Source organism: Myotis davidii, unplaced genomic scaffold, assembly GCF_000327345.1.
Source record: "Myotis davidii unplaced genomic scaffold, ASM32734v1 scaffold534, whole genome shotgun sequence".
NCBI classification, from domain to species: Eukaryota; Metazoa; Chordata; class Mammalia; order Chiroptera; family Vespertilionidae; genus Myotis; species Myotis davidii.
The window spans coordinates 5,356,023-5,372,954 of NW_006286678.1; the positions used below are offsets into that span (position 1 = coordinate 5,356,023).

At 50.6% G+C, this 16,932-nt stretch overlaps 1 protein-coding gene across 1 annotated transcript in view; it reads right to left on the reverse strand.

The window, feature by feature from the left end:
* TMEM8B (transmembrane protein 8B) overlaps nt 1-16,926 on the reverse strand; it is a 22,641-nt gene extending 5,715 nt beyond the window's left edge. The window contains exons 1-7 of the mRNA XM_006758497.2: nt 16,472-16,926; nt 11,873-12,062; nt 11,047-11,254; nt 4,666-4,799; nt 3,977-4,245; nt 3,055-3,380; nt 25-242 (exon numbers count right to left, since the gene is read on the reverse strand). Of these exons, the coding sequence (XP_006758560.1) occupies nt 25-242; nt 3,055-3,380; nt 3,977-4,245; nt 4,666-4,799; nt 11,047-11,254; nt 11,873-12,062; nt 16,472-16,889 (1,763 nt within the window). The 5' untranslated portion in view covers nt 16,890-16,926. The remainder of the gene's footprint in view (nt 1-24; nt 243-3,054; nt 3,381-3,976; nt 4,246-4,665; nt 4,800-11,046; nt 11,255-11,872; nt 12,063-16,471) is intronic.
* Between the last annotated feature and the right edge of the window lie 6 nt (nt 16,927-16,932).

Sequence of the window (16,932 nt, forward strand, 5' to 3'; positions counted from 1 at the left end):
AAGGTAAAGAATCCTCACTCACCTGCGCTGGCCCGCTTCCCCGAGACCCTAGGGCCTAGCCCATCCTTCCTCCACGCCACCCCCACCCCGTGCCCGCCCCTGCTCGGGACTACCAGCCTTCTCTCCCTGCCCCCTTCCTCACCCTCACCTTTGGAACAAGTCACTGCTGCATCCCCCAGGCTCAAAGGCACCTCGTGAGTCAGGCATCCAAACACGGTCACATTTTCCTGGCGCAGGGAGCTCTGGGGAGGGCGGAGTGAAGATGAAGCTGTCCCACCCGCCAGGTCCTGCCACCACCGCCACCCCAGACTCCACACGCCTCCAGGGACCTCACATTCCTGCAGGTGCTCAACACCAAAGCCAATCCCTCCTCCCTTTTTAGAACACAGAACCTTGGCAGACACCAAATCCCCCACATCAGAGATGCCTCAAAGACTGGTGAAAAGGCAAGGCCCAATTCTGAATCCTTTGGGCAGAATTTTTAAACTGTTCGGGCTAAAGAGAAGACCCCCCTTTTTTCAATCTTCTCTAGCTTGTTGCGGGGAAGGGAAGAGGTGCTGTTGCTGGATATAGAAACTAGTTGTGAACAAAGGTAACTAAGGTTTTCAATCATCTTCACCTCTTCACCGGAGTCTGAGGGCAGGAGGCATGTAAAGAAATGTCCTCTTCCCCCGGTGAAATGATCAGGTACTCAGGGTGGTAACAGAATGCCTGAGGGATTAAATGTAGCAGCCTGGCTGGGATTTAAAGAAACCGGATATCCATAGGAGTAAATGTAAAGGGATGTCTAAGGGAATAAAGGTAGCAGGTTGCCATAAGCTCACCTCCAGAAGGATTTGAGGCAGCTTATTAAATAACATATAAGATAAAATAAATGCATGAGGGAAATTGAAAACTCAGGATAGAGCAATAAAATCTGCTCCTAAATGTGGGCCATATATTTGATGCTGACTTCCCAAGCAACCAAAGCAAAGAAGGAAACATGATGAGTGATCAGATTTGTAAGTCCATCAGATAAAGGTTAATCAGAGGCACAGAAGTACAGCATCCAGAAGTTCTCAGGTAAGTCCTCATCAAAGAAGCTTGTGTGCTGTCATGCATCCTGTCCTCAACAGCAAGACTGAATTTCATACAACTTGCTCACAACTTTCCTCCATGCAAGCTCTGGACAATATGCCAAAGTATTATTCAATAAAAGTCTTTGGGGGGGGGGCATGAATGACAAATGTGCCAAGATTCCTTTCAAAATAAATCCAACAGCTATCTGAGGTGTGTAGCAAGGGCCATAGCATGCAGAAAGGTAGAATGTAAGCAGATAGATGCCCCTTAGAGTAAATGGACAAGAATGCAGAGAGGGACAGGGTAAGGGGCTGCCCAGGACTGGGCCTCTACTCTCAGGATACTGAGGAAGAACAAGTATGGGTGCGGCTGGCCTCAGATATGGGCTCCACAGCATCAAGATCAAACCAAGACTTCACTGTCATTGCCCAAAGGCATGGCAATAGCAAACACAACGTACAGTGTTCAGCCAGAACAGAGTCAAACAGAATTTGGGTATAAAAATAAGGAGCATCTTCAGGTTGAAGAATCAGCTTTGTCCTGACCAGCAGGAGCACTTGGAAGTTCTGAGCCATGTACCATAAAAGACCGCATCAAGCCACAGACCAGATCTCAGGCCGGTGCATAGGAAAATGGCCCCTGCCCCGGAGCTGGGGGATAGTAGAATTAAAAGGATCCCTGGCTGAGGGATCCTACTGGATCAATGCTAACCAAAGAGAGTTGCTAATGGCCTGATACAAGACTCTGCCCTCAGCCCAGTCTTACCCAATGCTGAAAATAATGACTAAGAGGTACAGAAGGCTGGCTTTTCAAGTATGTGAATTACCATAGTGGAGAAAGCCCAAGACCCAAACCAGTGTCTTTAGGCAATGCCTCAAAGATGAACATAAATTCTTCCATTGGGGTTAAACAGTTCACTACAAAAATATGAGCTAGGACTTGGCAGCAGGTCACATGAACCAGGCGCAGGGCACAAAATATGTATGCCCCTTGGTTACAATTAGGTACATAAGAAGTTAATATGGAAAGGGACTGGGAAGATAGACACCAAAGACTAAGCAGCTGTTTTATGAGGATGTCTTCCTCTATTTTCCAAAGTTTACCTGTGATTCTGTTATTTCTATAATTAAAAAGTAAGTGAATAAAATTGTTTTTGAAGAAAATAAAAAGGAAGGAAAGGAAAAAGACCCAGAGATCTTCATTCACCCCAAACTGCAGGTGATCGGTGTGATGCAGGAGCAGAGAGAGGTGATATGATCACAGGCTGCACACACACCATGGTCAGACCACTTCAGACCATTTATTACAGAGACATGCAGACCAGAGGTTTGACCAAAGGAGACAACAGAGGATGGGGAAAGCTCTAAGATGCTGATATTTTTCAGCTTTGAGAAGGTTGAGGGGCATCTGAAGGGCTGCTAAAATAGGACAGGGATATAACAAATGCACACACTAATACAAGGTGTGAATAATTGGGGAGACCATATGGGGTAAGAGAGGGGACACGGAAACTCTCTGTACTTTCCACTCAATTTTTCTATAACACTGCTCTGAAAAATCAAGTCTTTAACTTTTTTTAAAAGGACTGGGATAGATTCACTGAAATATAGCTTCTGGGGCAAAACAAAGATCAGATCATAAAAATCCACAGAGGTAGGTTTGCATGGAATGTCAAGACTGCCATTAGCAACGGGAGCTGTCTAAACATGGCCTCTGTAGGTGAACGTCCCATCACAGGAGATAAGTGAACACCTGCCATAGAGAGAGGCCCTTAGTCAGTGGGCGGATCAGCTACAAAACTGGGGAAATCTGGACCATTCTGAATTGCCCATTCGCAGTAGAGTCAACACCCAGGGCATGTTTGTTGACCAGAATTGGGCTGACATGGTCTCTAATCTTAAAGTTGGGTGAAAGCGACCTGCATAGTCTTCCACACCTGTCACTCTCTCTCTCAAGTTCCCCCACAGGGGCAACCTCCCCCTCTCCACCAAGTACCGCATTGAGATGGAGCTCCAGGCTAAGGACACCTCCACTGTCCAGCACCGGCAGCAGCCTCAGGCCAAATACAGCAGGGCGCTCAGGGGGGAGGGCCACGCTGGGGCCAAAGAAGATGTAGAAGTGGACGGAGAAGGTGTCCAGCTCATTGCGCAGAGTCGGGCGCACTGGCCAGCAGTGCTCAGGTGGAGATGTGGCCCCAGGCCCTTCCACGGGGGCACCCAGGGATGGTGGCTCTAAGGGCAATGGTTGGTTGCCCAGTGACTGGGGCATGTTCATGGCAGCTCCAGGGGCCAGGGCCCGAGACAGGTTGGGCTTCGGGCACTCTGTGGAGTAAAGGAAATCAGAGCTGAGGCCTGCCACCCTCACAGCCCTTCAGCCCCACCACAAACCAGATCTGAGCCAGACAGGATTTAGCGAAGGGTGGGAGGGGTGAGAACTAGCATCAAATGTCCCTTGGGAGTGTGGGGCATCCAGGGTCACAGGATAGGGCCCAGGGATTTCCTACTGGTCACAGCTAATAGAATGTCATGTTGGAGGGAATCGAGGTCATTTCTCCCTCCCAAAGGACATGTTGAAACAAATGACTGCCCTCTCACTGACTTGCATGGGCTTTTGCAAGGCCAGTGTCCCAGAGGTCCTAGCTGTCCCTGCCTACTCAGGAAACTGAAAGAGAGATTAAATTAAGGAGAGTAATCAGGTTCCTTCGTGAGCCCCAAGTGGTGGGAAAATGATCTGAACGCTTTCCGATGATTTCAAGCTCCAAGTGGAAGGGCTTCAGGGAGTGTGAAGGAGCCTGGGTGGGGTCAGGGAGATTGTAGGGACATGGCAGAGGGGCAATGGTCACAGCCACATGCATGCCTCTTCCCAGTCACCGATGTCAACACAACCTGGGTGGCTGGGGCAGATGTGGGCTTCTGACCTTGCAACCGCACACACAGCTGGAAGCGGATGGTCCTGCCAGAGCCCCGGGACGGTGTCTCCACGCGCACGTAGACCCAGCGCCCCCAGGGGGGCAGCGCTAGCTCCAGCTGGCATACTGAGGCACCTCCACATGCCACAGAGCTTGAGTTGTGCAGGGGTGGGGCCTTGGGACGTAGGCGAAGTGTCAGGGGGCAGGCGGATGCCCCTCGGCCCCCCACACACACCAACTGTGCTGAAACCCTGTAAGTGAAGCTGGGCACGAAGACCCTGGGCAGAGGAGAGTTTGGGGGTGAGAAAGGTGAGCGGGACATGAGAATGAGGGCAGCACGAGGGAGAAGGGGGCACGGGGCAGTGAGGGACACCAGAATGAGGGCAGCACTAGGGAGAAGGGGGCACGGGGCAGTTAGGGACACCAGAATGAGGGCAGCACTAGGGAGAAGGGGGCACGGGGCAGTTAGGGACACCAGAATGGGAGGCCTTTTCAGGTCCTCCTCTCTGTGCTGGGGGAGAGGGAGGCAGAAGTCCAACCCACCCTGGGGGCTCTGGGTGGCCCAGCAGTCCAGGGTGGCCAGAGGGACAGCAGGAACAGGCAGATGGGCTTAGAGGCCAAGAAAACCCTGTTCCCTAGTTGAGGTCAGGGAGGGAAGAAGGAAAGGGCTAGGTTTGGGGGGTGGGGACTCAACTTACTTGTATAGGGCTGAGCGATTGTGGGGGGAGAGCGTTTGCTCTGAGGGACGGCCAGGCACCAGCACAGCGACGTCCAGTAAACGCCGGACAATCAGCTGCGGCTGAAGGAGGTACTGACACTCATCCTGGAGACCCTAAGACAGAAGCAGGGGTGGCAGGAGGGGAGAGACAGCAAGGGCGCTGCTAAAGCAAGGTGAACAGAAATGACCACTGGGGAGGGGGAGGGAGACACCTCCTCTGGCCTCCTGCTCCCAGGGCAGTGACTGACGTCTAAGTTCCGGGTCCTTCCTGCTGGATTAGCTCTGTCCCTCCTGGGTCTGCAGGATCTGCTGTGATCCCAGCCTTGGCTGAAGTTTGGGATTCAAAACCAGGCCCTTCTGACAATCAGGCCCAGCCCGCTCCGCCTGCAATCTAGTCCCTCCTCCTGAGCATTCCTGAACAGCCCCTCAAGGCCATCTCAAACCACCCCAACCCCTCACCACACCCTCAGGACCTTACAACACTGGCTCTGGGGCATTGTAAAGCTGCATGAGGCCTCCAATCCAAACCTCCTCCCTCCCCCATAGTGTGAGTCTAATTTCCTTCATTCCCCACCTGCCCTTCCCACCTACCTGTCCATGCTCTGCTCTAACACCCCCAGGGAAGGGCCACTCTTTACCTCCCAGGCAACCTTCAGACTGTACACATCTTGAGAATAGAAACCTGGTCTTATTTTTGTTCCTCCAGACACAGAGCCTACTGTAAAGTGTACACCTCACAGATGAGTTTGCTGGAATCAATGAAGAAATGAATCAACACAGCTGAGGGCAGCTCTGACGTTTATGAAGCCAAAGCCTGCCTTCTGTCTCCCCTCCCACTGCTCTGCTCCTTCTGCTCAGGCTAGAGCACAGCCACATCTCCCTGCTCCTCTGGATCAGACCCCTGGCCCTTCTCAGTTGACACCACCCCTAACCCACACAGCTCCAGCAGACAGTCCCACTGACTCCAGTTCCGTCTCTGCAGCATTTGCAGCATCTAAGCCCTGAAAGTGGCGCAGTTCAGGGGAGGAGGGGCCTCCTCATTAGGGTTCTCTGATCTTCTGAGATTAGAGGACCTTGTGCGGCCCAATAAACTAGAGGCCACTGTTCACTTATGTGTTTATTCTGACCGAGACATAGCTCTAAACCTGTTCTGCAAAAGTTCCAGGCTCTGACATGCCACTGAGTTCCACGCCATGGGGCTAGCCAGGCAAGGCACAGAGTTCCAGGAAAGCTGGAAGGCGGCCTTGAAGGATGCAAGGCCAGAAAGTCCCATCACCCTCTGCCTGGAATTTCCCTGTGATTTTTGCATCACTGCATCCCTAATGCCTAGCACACCACCTGGCAAACACTAGATGCTAAAAAAATACCTGCTGAGTTAAAGAGTGGAGATCAAAAAGAGTATACCAAAAAACACACACACACAAAAAAAAACAAGTGTACCTTCAGAGAACTCCTAAATCCCTCATTTCTCAGGGACCACAATCTCTGATACCCAAAGCAAATGTCCCTCATCTTTGATATCAAACCCTAAGGACCAGAACTACTAGCACAAGCCATTTCATCAACCCCACTTCCCACAACAGGAATCACCCACAGCCCTCTTGTGGTGAATGATCCCCAAAGGCCAGCGCCCATGCTCGGGAGGGGGCCCGTTTCCTTCTTGGACAGTTTGGGGAAAGAAAAACTCCATATATTGCTTGCTAGTGGTTTAACCGAAGGATCAGTGGGCATACCTCAGTGGTTAAGATGTGCTCCTTCCTGTATAAGGCGCACATCTAATAGCCCTCCTTATTGTAGAGAGGCGCACTCAGTGGAGACCAGGGAAGGTGCAGAGATTCAGCGACCTTCACCCTGTGATGGTGCTAATGAAAGGGCACCAGAATGAAAGTCGTCAAGAACAGCCAAGGCAAAAGCCAAGTGAGAGTCCAAACTGAGTCAACATCAGCTGTCATGGAAGGAACAGAGTCAAAGCCTGGAAACTTGGGAAACCAAGAGGGGCAAAGTGAGAAGTGGTGTGGGAAACAGTCTGAAAGAAGCAGGAACAGTACACCCTAGATTGATTCTGTGACCGTCCTAGTATGGCTGGGCCGGGTTTCTTTAGAAAGGCCTAAGCAGGGTGGCCAGTCCCAGGCTCTGGAGGGGGCTTGCAGACTGAAGATGCCCCCAAATCACTTGGCCTTCTTCGTGAGAATATCCCAGTACCCACTACATGTCAGTCCCTCACCCACCGTTGGTCAGCAGTAATCAACATGTACATAAATGAGTGTTGGTCAGACTACAGGGGACAAGAGTGGAAGCAGGGAAACCACTTCAAAGGTTACTGTGGTGGCCCAGGAGAAAGCTGAGGGCAGGTGTGCTAAGAGTGGAAATAGAAGTAGATGCATAAAGGACATGCTTTTAGAAATAGACTCAATGAGACTTTTCTTTATGAATTGATTGTAGAGAAGTGAGGGGGGGGGAGAAGAATCAAGTATGACATCTAAATGTGGAGCTTGAGCCATCAGTGAATGGCAGTGCCATTTACTGAGAAGACTAAAGAAAGAAAAGACTTGGACTGGGAGAAGTGAAATGGGAACTGGAGAGATTTTTGCTTTTGGCTTTGATTTGTACAGGCTAATTTGAGACATTTCTTAGATATCTAATTGAAGATGTCAAGTAAGCAGGTGGATATAAAGTCTGAGATTCAAAGAAATTAGGACTGACTGAATACCCTTGGAAGGCATTAGCTTATAGGTTATAAGTTATAACTTATAAGTGGTACTTAAAATTATTGTGCTGGAGATATCTAATAGAGAATAGATATTGCCGAAACCGGTTTGGCTCAGTGGATGGAGCATCGGCCTGAGGACTGAAAGGTCCCGGGTTTGATTCCGGTCAAGGGCATGTACCTGGGTTGCAGGCACATCCCCAGTAGGAGATGTGCAGGAGGCAGCTGATCGATGTTTCTCTCTCATCGATGTTTCTAACTCTCTATCTCTCTCCCTTCCTCTCTGTAAAATCAATAAAATATATTTTTAAAAAGAGAATAGATAAATAAGAAAGGAGCTGTCCCAGGACCAAGCATTGAAGCCCCACAATATGTTTGATCAAGCAGAGAAGACACCAGGGAAGGGAGGCAGAGAAGGAGTGGGCAGTGGGCAAGAGGAAAACCAGGAGAGTTCTGTAAAGGCCAAGAGAAGGGTCCTTCAAGAAGGGAAGAGTGATGTAAGGAGCTCATTAACAGCTAGTTACTAGTTAACTCTGGAGAGGGGAAGTGGGAACTGTAAGGGAGGCAAGGGAAAAGGAAGACTTACTTTTCACTGCCTTTTGTACCTTTCGAATGTTGTACCGGGTGCATTTATTACCTATTCAAAACACAAACAAAATAATTGAGGAGGAGGAAGAGCATAATGAGAGCTGTTAGCAGGTTTTAACCTCTTCAGTTGAGATACTGAGCCATGTTTCATCCTAGTTGATGGATTCAACCAAATCCTTTCTTCTGTACAATCTGCTTATTTGGTTTCCTTATCGTGATTTTCATTATTTTACCTGCTGTCAGTTACTTTCAAATCTTAGGCTGGGGAGAGGAAGCATTCAAGGAGAACTGTGCCCCAGATATTTTGGAGAACTTGCCCATAATGAGCCATTTGGGTGCCAGATGTTACCCACAGTTCAAAGGCCAGCCCTTTAGGGCAGACTGGCAGCTGGACATCACAGGATGAACACATGTTCCGAGACAGGAAAGGCAAGGAGATGGAGGGCATGGGTCAAGATGGAAGAGGGTGATAGAAAGAGGAGAGGAAAGCAGAAGTGAGATCAGTTTTGGACAATATGAGTTTGAGAAGATGGCAGAAGGGCAACAAAAATTTGCCACACCCCCACGATGTGCCAGGCTCTGTGCTGGGTGCTGGGAATACAGTGGTGAATAACACAGACACATTGGCTAGCAGAAGTGTGGGACCAGAGCTCAGGATAGTGGCCTGGACCAGATAAGTCACTTCCCTTTAACAACCTCCTAAGGTTTTCTATCACTCTCAGGATAAAGTTCAAACTTCTAGATCCTTCATGATCAGGCCTCTGCTCGCCCCTCCCACTCCCTTACCCATCCCAACAACCACCCCACACTGAACCACTACAGTTCTCAAGCTTTAGCCCATGCTACACCTACCCTGCAATGCCTTTCCTTGCCTTCTCAACTTCAGGCCTCACCTTCTAACAGTTTCCTAAGACCACCTCTACAAGCTGAGTTAGCCATCTCTCCTTTGTCCTCTCAAAACACCTCTTATATCTCACTACCATATTTCTTATTTATTTGTGTCCCTAGCACTCAACCCAAGGCCTGGGACAAAGCAGGTACTTAAGGACTAAGGTCTAAAGGAAGGTCTGAGCTTACCCCCAAAACTAAGGAGGCAGTCCTGCCTTCTTATTGCTAGGACTTTTCAGTCTCCACCCAAGGATATCCCTGAACCCACAATACTTCCTGTGTTGGCCAAGCCTCACAGGAAGTCAAGACCTGGAATAAGGAAAAAGCAATTTGAGAAGATGGAGCCCTGGAGAAATGTTCTGGATAATCCACCCACAGGCTAGAATCTAGGGAATTAACAAAAAAACTTAAGGAATCCTTAGAAGCTCATTTAAGATTCCTAAAGGTAGTCAAATTCTCAGAGGGACTACAAAGATGATCCTTTCTTCCCCATCCTCACCCGTTGAACCTCTAGAACAGGCCTAACTGAAGAGCTACATCTCTCATGGTGTCCAGGTCTGCTGACATTCATGGGCAAGGTGTAACTGTGCCCTCTTCTCTCTAGTCTCACCACACTGCAGGGAGCTCTGCTGGATAGGGCTCCAGCTTGCAGTACCAAGTCCCCCACACCCCTCTTGCTATATCTAGTTGCAAATGGGTATGTCAACCAAACCTGGTTCTGACCTCTCCTAACTAGGCTTCAGCTCCCATAATATCAACCCAGGCCTAGGTCCCTATTTCCTCCTGACCACCCAGAAAAGTTTTTGGATAACCAGAACAGAGCTTCAGAAAGATTTTCCCTGCTAGTCCTAACAAAGAAAGTCCAGGATCAGAGTTAGGATGAGGAACTGGCTCTTTGGAATTTGACCAAAGACCTAAGACAGTCCTCCAAATAGAATAACCCTTAGTTCTGATAGGAGTCAAGACCTACCTAGAACCCAGAGCCATTTCCAGGTGAGCGCCAACATGCTTTCATCTAGAGGGCTCCCAGACTTTGACAGCAAGTTCTCTTGTGCATCCCTCTCAGGAAAAACAGCCTATCATCGAGGCCTCCAGACATTCCATCAGCCCTAGTTCCCATTCTGAAAACAGCAGTACCAGTACACATGTCCCTGTGGGATTCTCAGCTCATTCAGCTACAGTAGGAGGAAGAGAGGTGAGTCTACCACAGCCACAGAGCTCCTCCCGGCAAGGAACTCAGCCTGGAGAGAGATCTCCAGATCAAATCTTCACCTGACTGGGAATTTATGTCCCTCTCAATTCTCAATGGCCAAACCCTGATAGCATTCATGCTCTTTAGCATCCTGTTCTTTAAGTCCTCTCTCTGCTCATGCTCAGTCCTTACCACACACACTTGGCCATCCCACTCTTGACAATGACCAGCTTATCACGCCCTTCCTTCCCGCCGACAGGAGTAAGAAAACTATAGATCCTATTACTACAAGGAGAAAGTCTGCCCAACACTCGGGAGTGGCAGGAAATCTTTGTGGCATTTCCTTCCTTCCAAACCGGCTAGGAAAAGCATTCTGACCTTTGAACATACACTTCAGATGTTAACCACCTCTGCTCTATGAAATCAGTACAGATACCTGGAGTAAAGGTAGGCAAAGGTAGTCTGGATGGACACCAGCTGCCCAAAGCCTCCTTTTAACAGGAAGGTCCTCCCTGCCCCAGAGTGTTCTTGCATGGTCTTCCCGAGGGTGTAGGGAGCTGAAATCATGACAGGAGAGGAATGCATTCTCCCAGATGGACTGACTGGGCTGTAGTCTACAAGAGTCAGTGGGGCTATCTTGGGTTTGCGCAGCAGCATTTGACTTGTCCCTAGTGGCTTCTGATCACCTCGATTAACCCTTGTAGCTTCCACTACTCTGCAGTGCTGGGGCCTCTGGCTGACTGAGACACTGAACTTGCCTTTCAGCTTACATGGACCCACCATGTCCTCCTAAGGTTCCCAAATTGCCTCAGATAGATCTTGACCCACCAAGTGACCTGCTGGCCTCTAACTAGGGTCCATCCCAGCCACCCTCATGCAGTTTCCCATCCTGGTACAAGGCTGGTGTCCCAGGTAACCATGAGGGGAATTCAGCACAGATGGAGAAGCAGCTCTGACCTCTCCTGCCCTAGACAACATCAACCCACCTTGACAGAGATGTGGCCGTGGGCCTGGGGAAGGTGGGCAGCCAAGAACCAGTCCCCAGGTAAGGGGCTGCTGACGTTAAAGATGCCTGACGTGCGGTTGGGCAGTGTCCAGCTGAGGGTCAGTGAGAAAACCCCAGGCACAGCCGTGTCCCCTGGGAAGTGTGTGTGCAGAGGATTGATGACAGGGGGTGCCCCAGACCGGAAATACCTGGGGACCAGAATGAGGAGAGGAAGAAAGCAGGCAATGAGGCGGGAGATGAGAAATGGGGAAAAGAAAGGATAACAGTCATTCATCACCAGTAAATAAGTAGATTCCCTATACCAGTGATGGCGAACCTATGACACGTGTGTCAGAGGTGACACGCGAACTCCTTTTTTTGGTTGATTTTTCTTTGTTAAATGGCATTTGAATATATAAAATAAATATCAAAAATATAAGTCTTTGTTCTACTATGGTTGCAAATACCAAAAAATTTCTATATGTGACACGGCACCAGAGTTAAGTTAGGGTTTTTCAAAATGCTGACACGCCGAGCTCAAAAGGTTCGCCATCACTGCCCTACACTGACACATACAACAAAGTGGATCCAGGTAGGGGCCGGCACAGAGGGGTAAAAGGTCGGCTCAGGCACTCACACAGTCACATTTTGGTCTTGAAGTAATCATGAAACAGAGGTCTTGGCCCTCACTCAGTCATACTGCAACCTCAACAAGGATCAGGGGTCAGGGGCCAGGGGTCAGTTTAGATACTCATAAAGTCACACTTTCATTTGGAAAGCTGTCTGGGGTTAGAAGTGAGGGTCAGGAGGTCAACTCAGACACTCACACAGTCACACTTTGGTCTGGGCAGTGGTCCCCAAAGGATCCCCCCTGCTCCTTGAAGATGATGAGGTTCCAAACAGCCAGGAATGTGTCCTCGGGAACATGGAAGTGGAAGAGTTCGGTGCTGGCAAAGGAGCGGAAAGGACTCAGCTTGCGGGGTGAGCAGGTGGAGTAATCGGTCAGGAAGAGGCCTCCTGGGGAGCAGGCGAGAAAGAAAGGGGCAGGTAGGATAGAGGGCATTTCCGTTAAGCAGCAGGCACACCAGTCTTCCTCACCAATAGCACCAACTCAACAAATGCTCTTCTCTGAGACGGGAACTGGGACTCATGCTGCCCCTAACCGTCATCTGCTTTAATCCTTACAATGACTTTGAAAAAATGACCTGTTTTTATAGATAAGGGAACTGAGGCTTAAACCTAGATCTGTATAAATCCAAAACCAGGGCCCTTTATATGACCCCACAGCTCCCCTCACTTAGGAGTCATTGTTCTGCTGTTACCAAGCCTAACAAAACAGAGGTGTGGGCGGTGAGCATGCGCGTGTGTGTGTTGGCACGGGCTCTTCGGCCACAGAGCTGGCTAGAGCTCCCCCTGTGGGGCTTGGGAGTCAGCATGAAACTGTGTAACTTCCTTGTTTATTTCCTTCCCCCTTCTGTTCCCCTGTGTCAGGAGCAGTAAAAATCCTCAGAAGCTTCACAAGAGCTGTCTGTACACTGGCTCAGGGCAGGAGGGGGAAGGGGAAAGTGTGGTGAGTCTGCAAGGGGCCTGCTTGGGTGGCAGAGGCAAGGACAGGAGCTGGCAGGCCACCACAAAGCTCCTGGGAGGGAAGGAACGGGGGTCACCAGGGCTCAGAATGAGCAGCCAGAGGGGCTTCCCAGAGGGAGCCCCAGGGAGGCAGTCAGCTGGCGACCTTCTGGAATCTCAAACCTCTTGGGAATATTCATACGCAGGGCAGGGGGAGGGGAAGGGTTGTCTCTAAATGAAATGCTAAGATACCTGATCATGGCTGTTAGGAGTGAAGCCAAGGTGAATAGGAAAGTCTGGTGTCAGCAGCTAGGACTGCTGTAACAGTGAAAATAACCCAGTAGCTCAGCTGGATAGCAGAGTCCCAAATGGCAGGCAAAGTTCTGGGGAATCTGACAGCCTGGAGACTTAAGGCTAGCCCCAGAGAAGGCCAGAAGATGCCTCCAATGCAGGTGAGACAGTTAGGAAATCACAGCTTCAGGGGTTGGGGCAGTTTTCAGCCAAATAGTAAATACCCACAGGGCTTACCTAGTCTGACAATCTCCTTCTCTGGAAATGGGAGATTTAACTCCAAAAATGAGGTCTTTGAAATAACAGAGAAAGAGGCACCTGGGAAAAAGGAGGCGGCTGAAGGATGCGCCCTGGTTAAGGTGGACCTCACTGAGCTGCAGCAACTTCAAGAGTTACCCTGCAGAGAAGTGGAGGCCACCGGCCCTAGATTGGCCTGTGCTCATCTCCAAAGGCCATGGATACACCAAGGACTACTCTGTCCAGTTCAGACGGCTTGGTTAGTCTCTACTGTCAGCAAGGAAGACGTGCCACCTTGCAAGCTGAGCACTGCCCAGGAGCCAGAGGCTCACAGAGCAGCACTGAGAGAGCAGTGGCAAAGTGTCTAAGAGGGATGAAGGGAAATGAACCAACTATGGGGAAGATAGGTTTCCTAGGAGTCCTGGCTATGACAACCGGAAGGCAGAAAGCCAAAAACTGATAGCCTAATCTCCTGTCACAAGAAAGCAGAGTCTGGAGCACCCTCTGCTGGGGGCAGGGAGGCTTCTCCTCCCCAAGGCTGGTACCAGGATGGGTCGTCACGTGAGCCATTGCTATTCTTAGGGAGAAATCTTGGCCAGACCCCAGAGCAGACCCTCAGAGAGCTAGCTGCTCATGAAAAACAGCGAATGGTCTTCGGGAAACAATGGACAAATGAGCACACGAACCAAACGGACATGGCACAGCCCCATTCACTCCAAGCTTGGGTTTGGGGTTTCTTTCACCTGGGCCTACAGAGCTGTGTCCCACAGGAAGCATGAGGAAGGCCCCAGGCAAGCTCAGATGAATCTGTCCTGGATGCCCCAGTATTTCCAAATGGAGCTCCGGTGAGTCTCTTCCTCCACCTGAAACACACACACACACACACACACACACACACACACACGCAGACGCACACACGCAGACACACACACACACGTGCAGACACACAGAGGCTAAGGCTGGCCCTGCTAATGACAGCACTAGGTAGGAAAAAAAGGTCACTTTCTGGAATGGTAAGGCCTGTCTGGGTTATGCAAATGCAGTCAGAGCTCAAGAACCAGGAGACCCAGGTGATACCTCCCATTCCTGAAATGAGACTGAAGCCAACAATAAGCATGTATTGAGACCGATGGTGCCGCTATGGTCCTGTGACACTGGCAGCCCCTCCTCAAGCAAAGTGCATCACGCCCCCAGGACCTAGGTCACAGAGCACTCCTGCGGGGCAGGCCACAGTTACCCAGGCAGCGACTGACTATTCACAGCACTAAGGCACCCCTGCCTGCAGTCGGGCCCATGCAGCACTCTTTTCCAACCTCATGACAATTCTCCCCAAACCACTTAAACCTGCTTCTGGACAATCGTGCTTTAAACCACATCTCCCCACTTTCTACTGCTCTGGGGCTGTCAGCCAGCCTCCTCCCCGAGTCAGCTCTTGCTTGCCCAGTGAGCTCATGAACAAAGAAGCCATGATGACAAAAATGGGAGCTATGAATTGGGCTCAACAGTAGGGACTCCCCCTCACCCAAACTGAAAAACTGACCTGGCTACCGCCCTCCTTCAAGGAGCCAGGCTGGGGGCAGATGGATTCCTTGTATGTGTTATGAGAGGCATCCGAACAGGGAACAATCCACTGGGAAGCTAACACTTCAGTGCTCTGTCTACAGGAGCAGGTAGAGCTGAAGAGAACATGTGTGGGCCACAACACGCACTCTCCCCTTACACAATAATATAACATACTCAGAAGACACACAGGCTCACCTGCACCCCATACAACATACATGTGCCTGCACTCACCAACACACGGTCATGTACACACACTGCATATGCCCAGCATTCCCACAGATCCCTCAGAAATACACTCAGACCTGTAAGTTCCAGACACCAGTGAGCTTGGGGCAGTGGCCTTTGGATGCATTGATCTCCTCAAGTCTGTACACTGAACCAGGTCCCCAGAACTCACTGAAACCCAGCCCCCCAGCCCCAGCTACTTTGTTAGTTATTAGTGCCAAAGATTCCCCCAGGCACATTTCCATCCTTTCTAGAATGCCAACTGCCAGAGGTAGCTGAGGTTTGGGGCATGAAGACCATAATCATCTCCTTAGGATGGGACCGTCATTATGGCACAACTCCTCTGACCAGAGGGAGGAGCCCCTCTCCTCCTCTCACATTTCACCTGTTAAGAAGTTGGACCTCTCCCTCTCTTATCCAAATCACTTTCTTGCTGGATGGTAGCCCTAGGCTGACAACTGGCAAAGGAGGAAGAGTTTGTGATGAAGCCTCCTTGTGGGAAGACAGGGGGAAGGACAGGCTGTGCTTTCAGTCTTTCCCTGCTTGGGTTTGCTTCCCTATTAGGCACATATTGCAGTGAAAAAAAAACTAGTGTGGGGTAGTAATTAGTAAACCTTTTCCTAGCCCCAATGCTGCCATTTACAAGCCGTATGACCTTGAGCAAACTGCTCCCCTGTTGAGCCTCAGTTTCCCCATCTGTAAAATGGCCTCTGAGTTTCAACCCTGCTCTGAAAGTGTCAGGAATTGCCCAACTGGTTTGGCTCGGTGGACAGAGCATCGGCCTGTGGACCAAAGGGTCCTGGGTTCAATTCCAGCCGAGGGGGCACATACCTTCGTTGCAGGCTCCTCCCCAACCTGGGCCCTGGTCGGGGCGTGTGCAGGAGGGAACCAATTCATGTGTTTCTCTCACATTGTTGTTTCTCTCTGACTTTCCCTCTCTCTTCCACTCTCTCCAAAAGATCAATGGGAAAATATCCTCAGGTGAGGATTAATAAAAACAAACAAAAAAGTATCAGGAATTATTCCTAGGCAAATCAAGCTTATTTGGAACGAAACTCATTACAAGAAGAAAACTCGTTATAATGGCAACTAACCCATGTCCATCTGTTTGCTACATGTTCTTTTCAAAACTGCTTTTTTAACCCTGCTTTCATGCCTACTATCTCAAGAGTTTAGGCTAACTCTTCCCAACAGCGGACTAGAGGCTGTCTGGTGTGGGAATATGTCTCTCCCATCAAACTTTATGAGCAGGAGCAAGACTTCCTTGGAAGAGCAAGTGTCAAAATGGGGTCAGAACAGACACCGGGAAAGGAAACCTTGGTGTGTCTGTCCTAGGACCTGCTGAGCCTCGAGTCCACAGTAGCTGCTGCCTCTCTTCTGACCCTCCCAACTCCTCTCAGATGGTAAGAACTCTCCTCCCTGATTCTCCCCACTTCTTCCCCAAGGATCTAGTTACCAAGGCCCCACCTCTCCCGAATCCCCCCAGTCCACCCTCCCTGCCAGAACCCCGTCCCTGCCTCAGTCCTCGCTGCTTCTGCACTCACCAGCCCCTGGGCCAAGGACAGAAAACAGCAACAGCAGCAACAGGGCTGGAGGCAGCTGGGGCCCAGACCTGAGCCGAGGCTGGGAGAGGGGCAGGGTGTGAGAGAGCGGGGTGGGTGGTGGGAGAGGCTCGGGTACACACAGAGAAGAGGGCAAAGGCTGAATCAATGGGCTGGGCTGGGCTGGGCGCCGGGGCTTGAACAGGGGCAGGGGTTGGGACAGAGGAACAGACTGTGATGGGGACCGGAGTGAGGGCAGCGTTTGGGCCCTGGGCTTAAGCAAACCCTGGGGATGGGGTTGGGACCGGGGTGGGGCGGGGATTTGTGACAGGAGGTGGAACAAGGGCAGAGGCGGGGATGGGGGCCCGGCCAGGGTCTGAGGCTGGAGGGGGGGCCTGGGTTGGGACCTCGATCTGGGCATTCGCTGGTGTCCAGGCCGGGACTGGGACCCCTTTGGGAAGCAG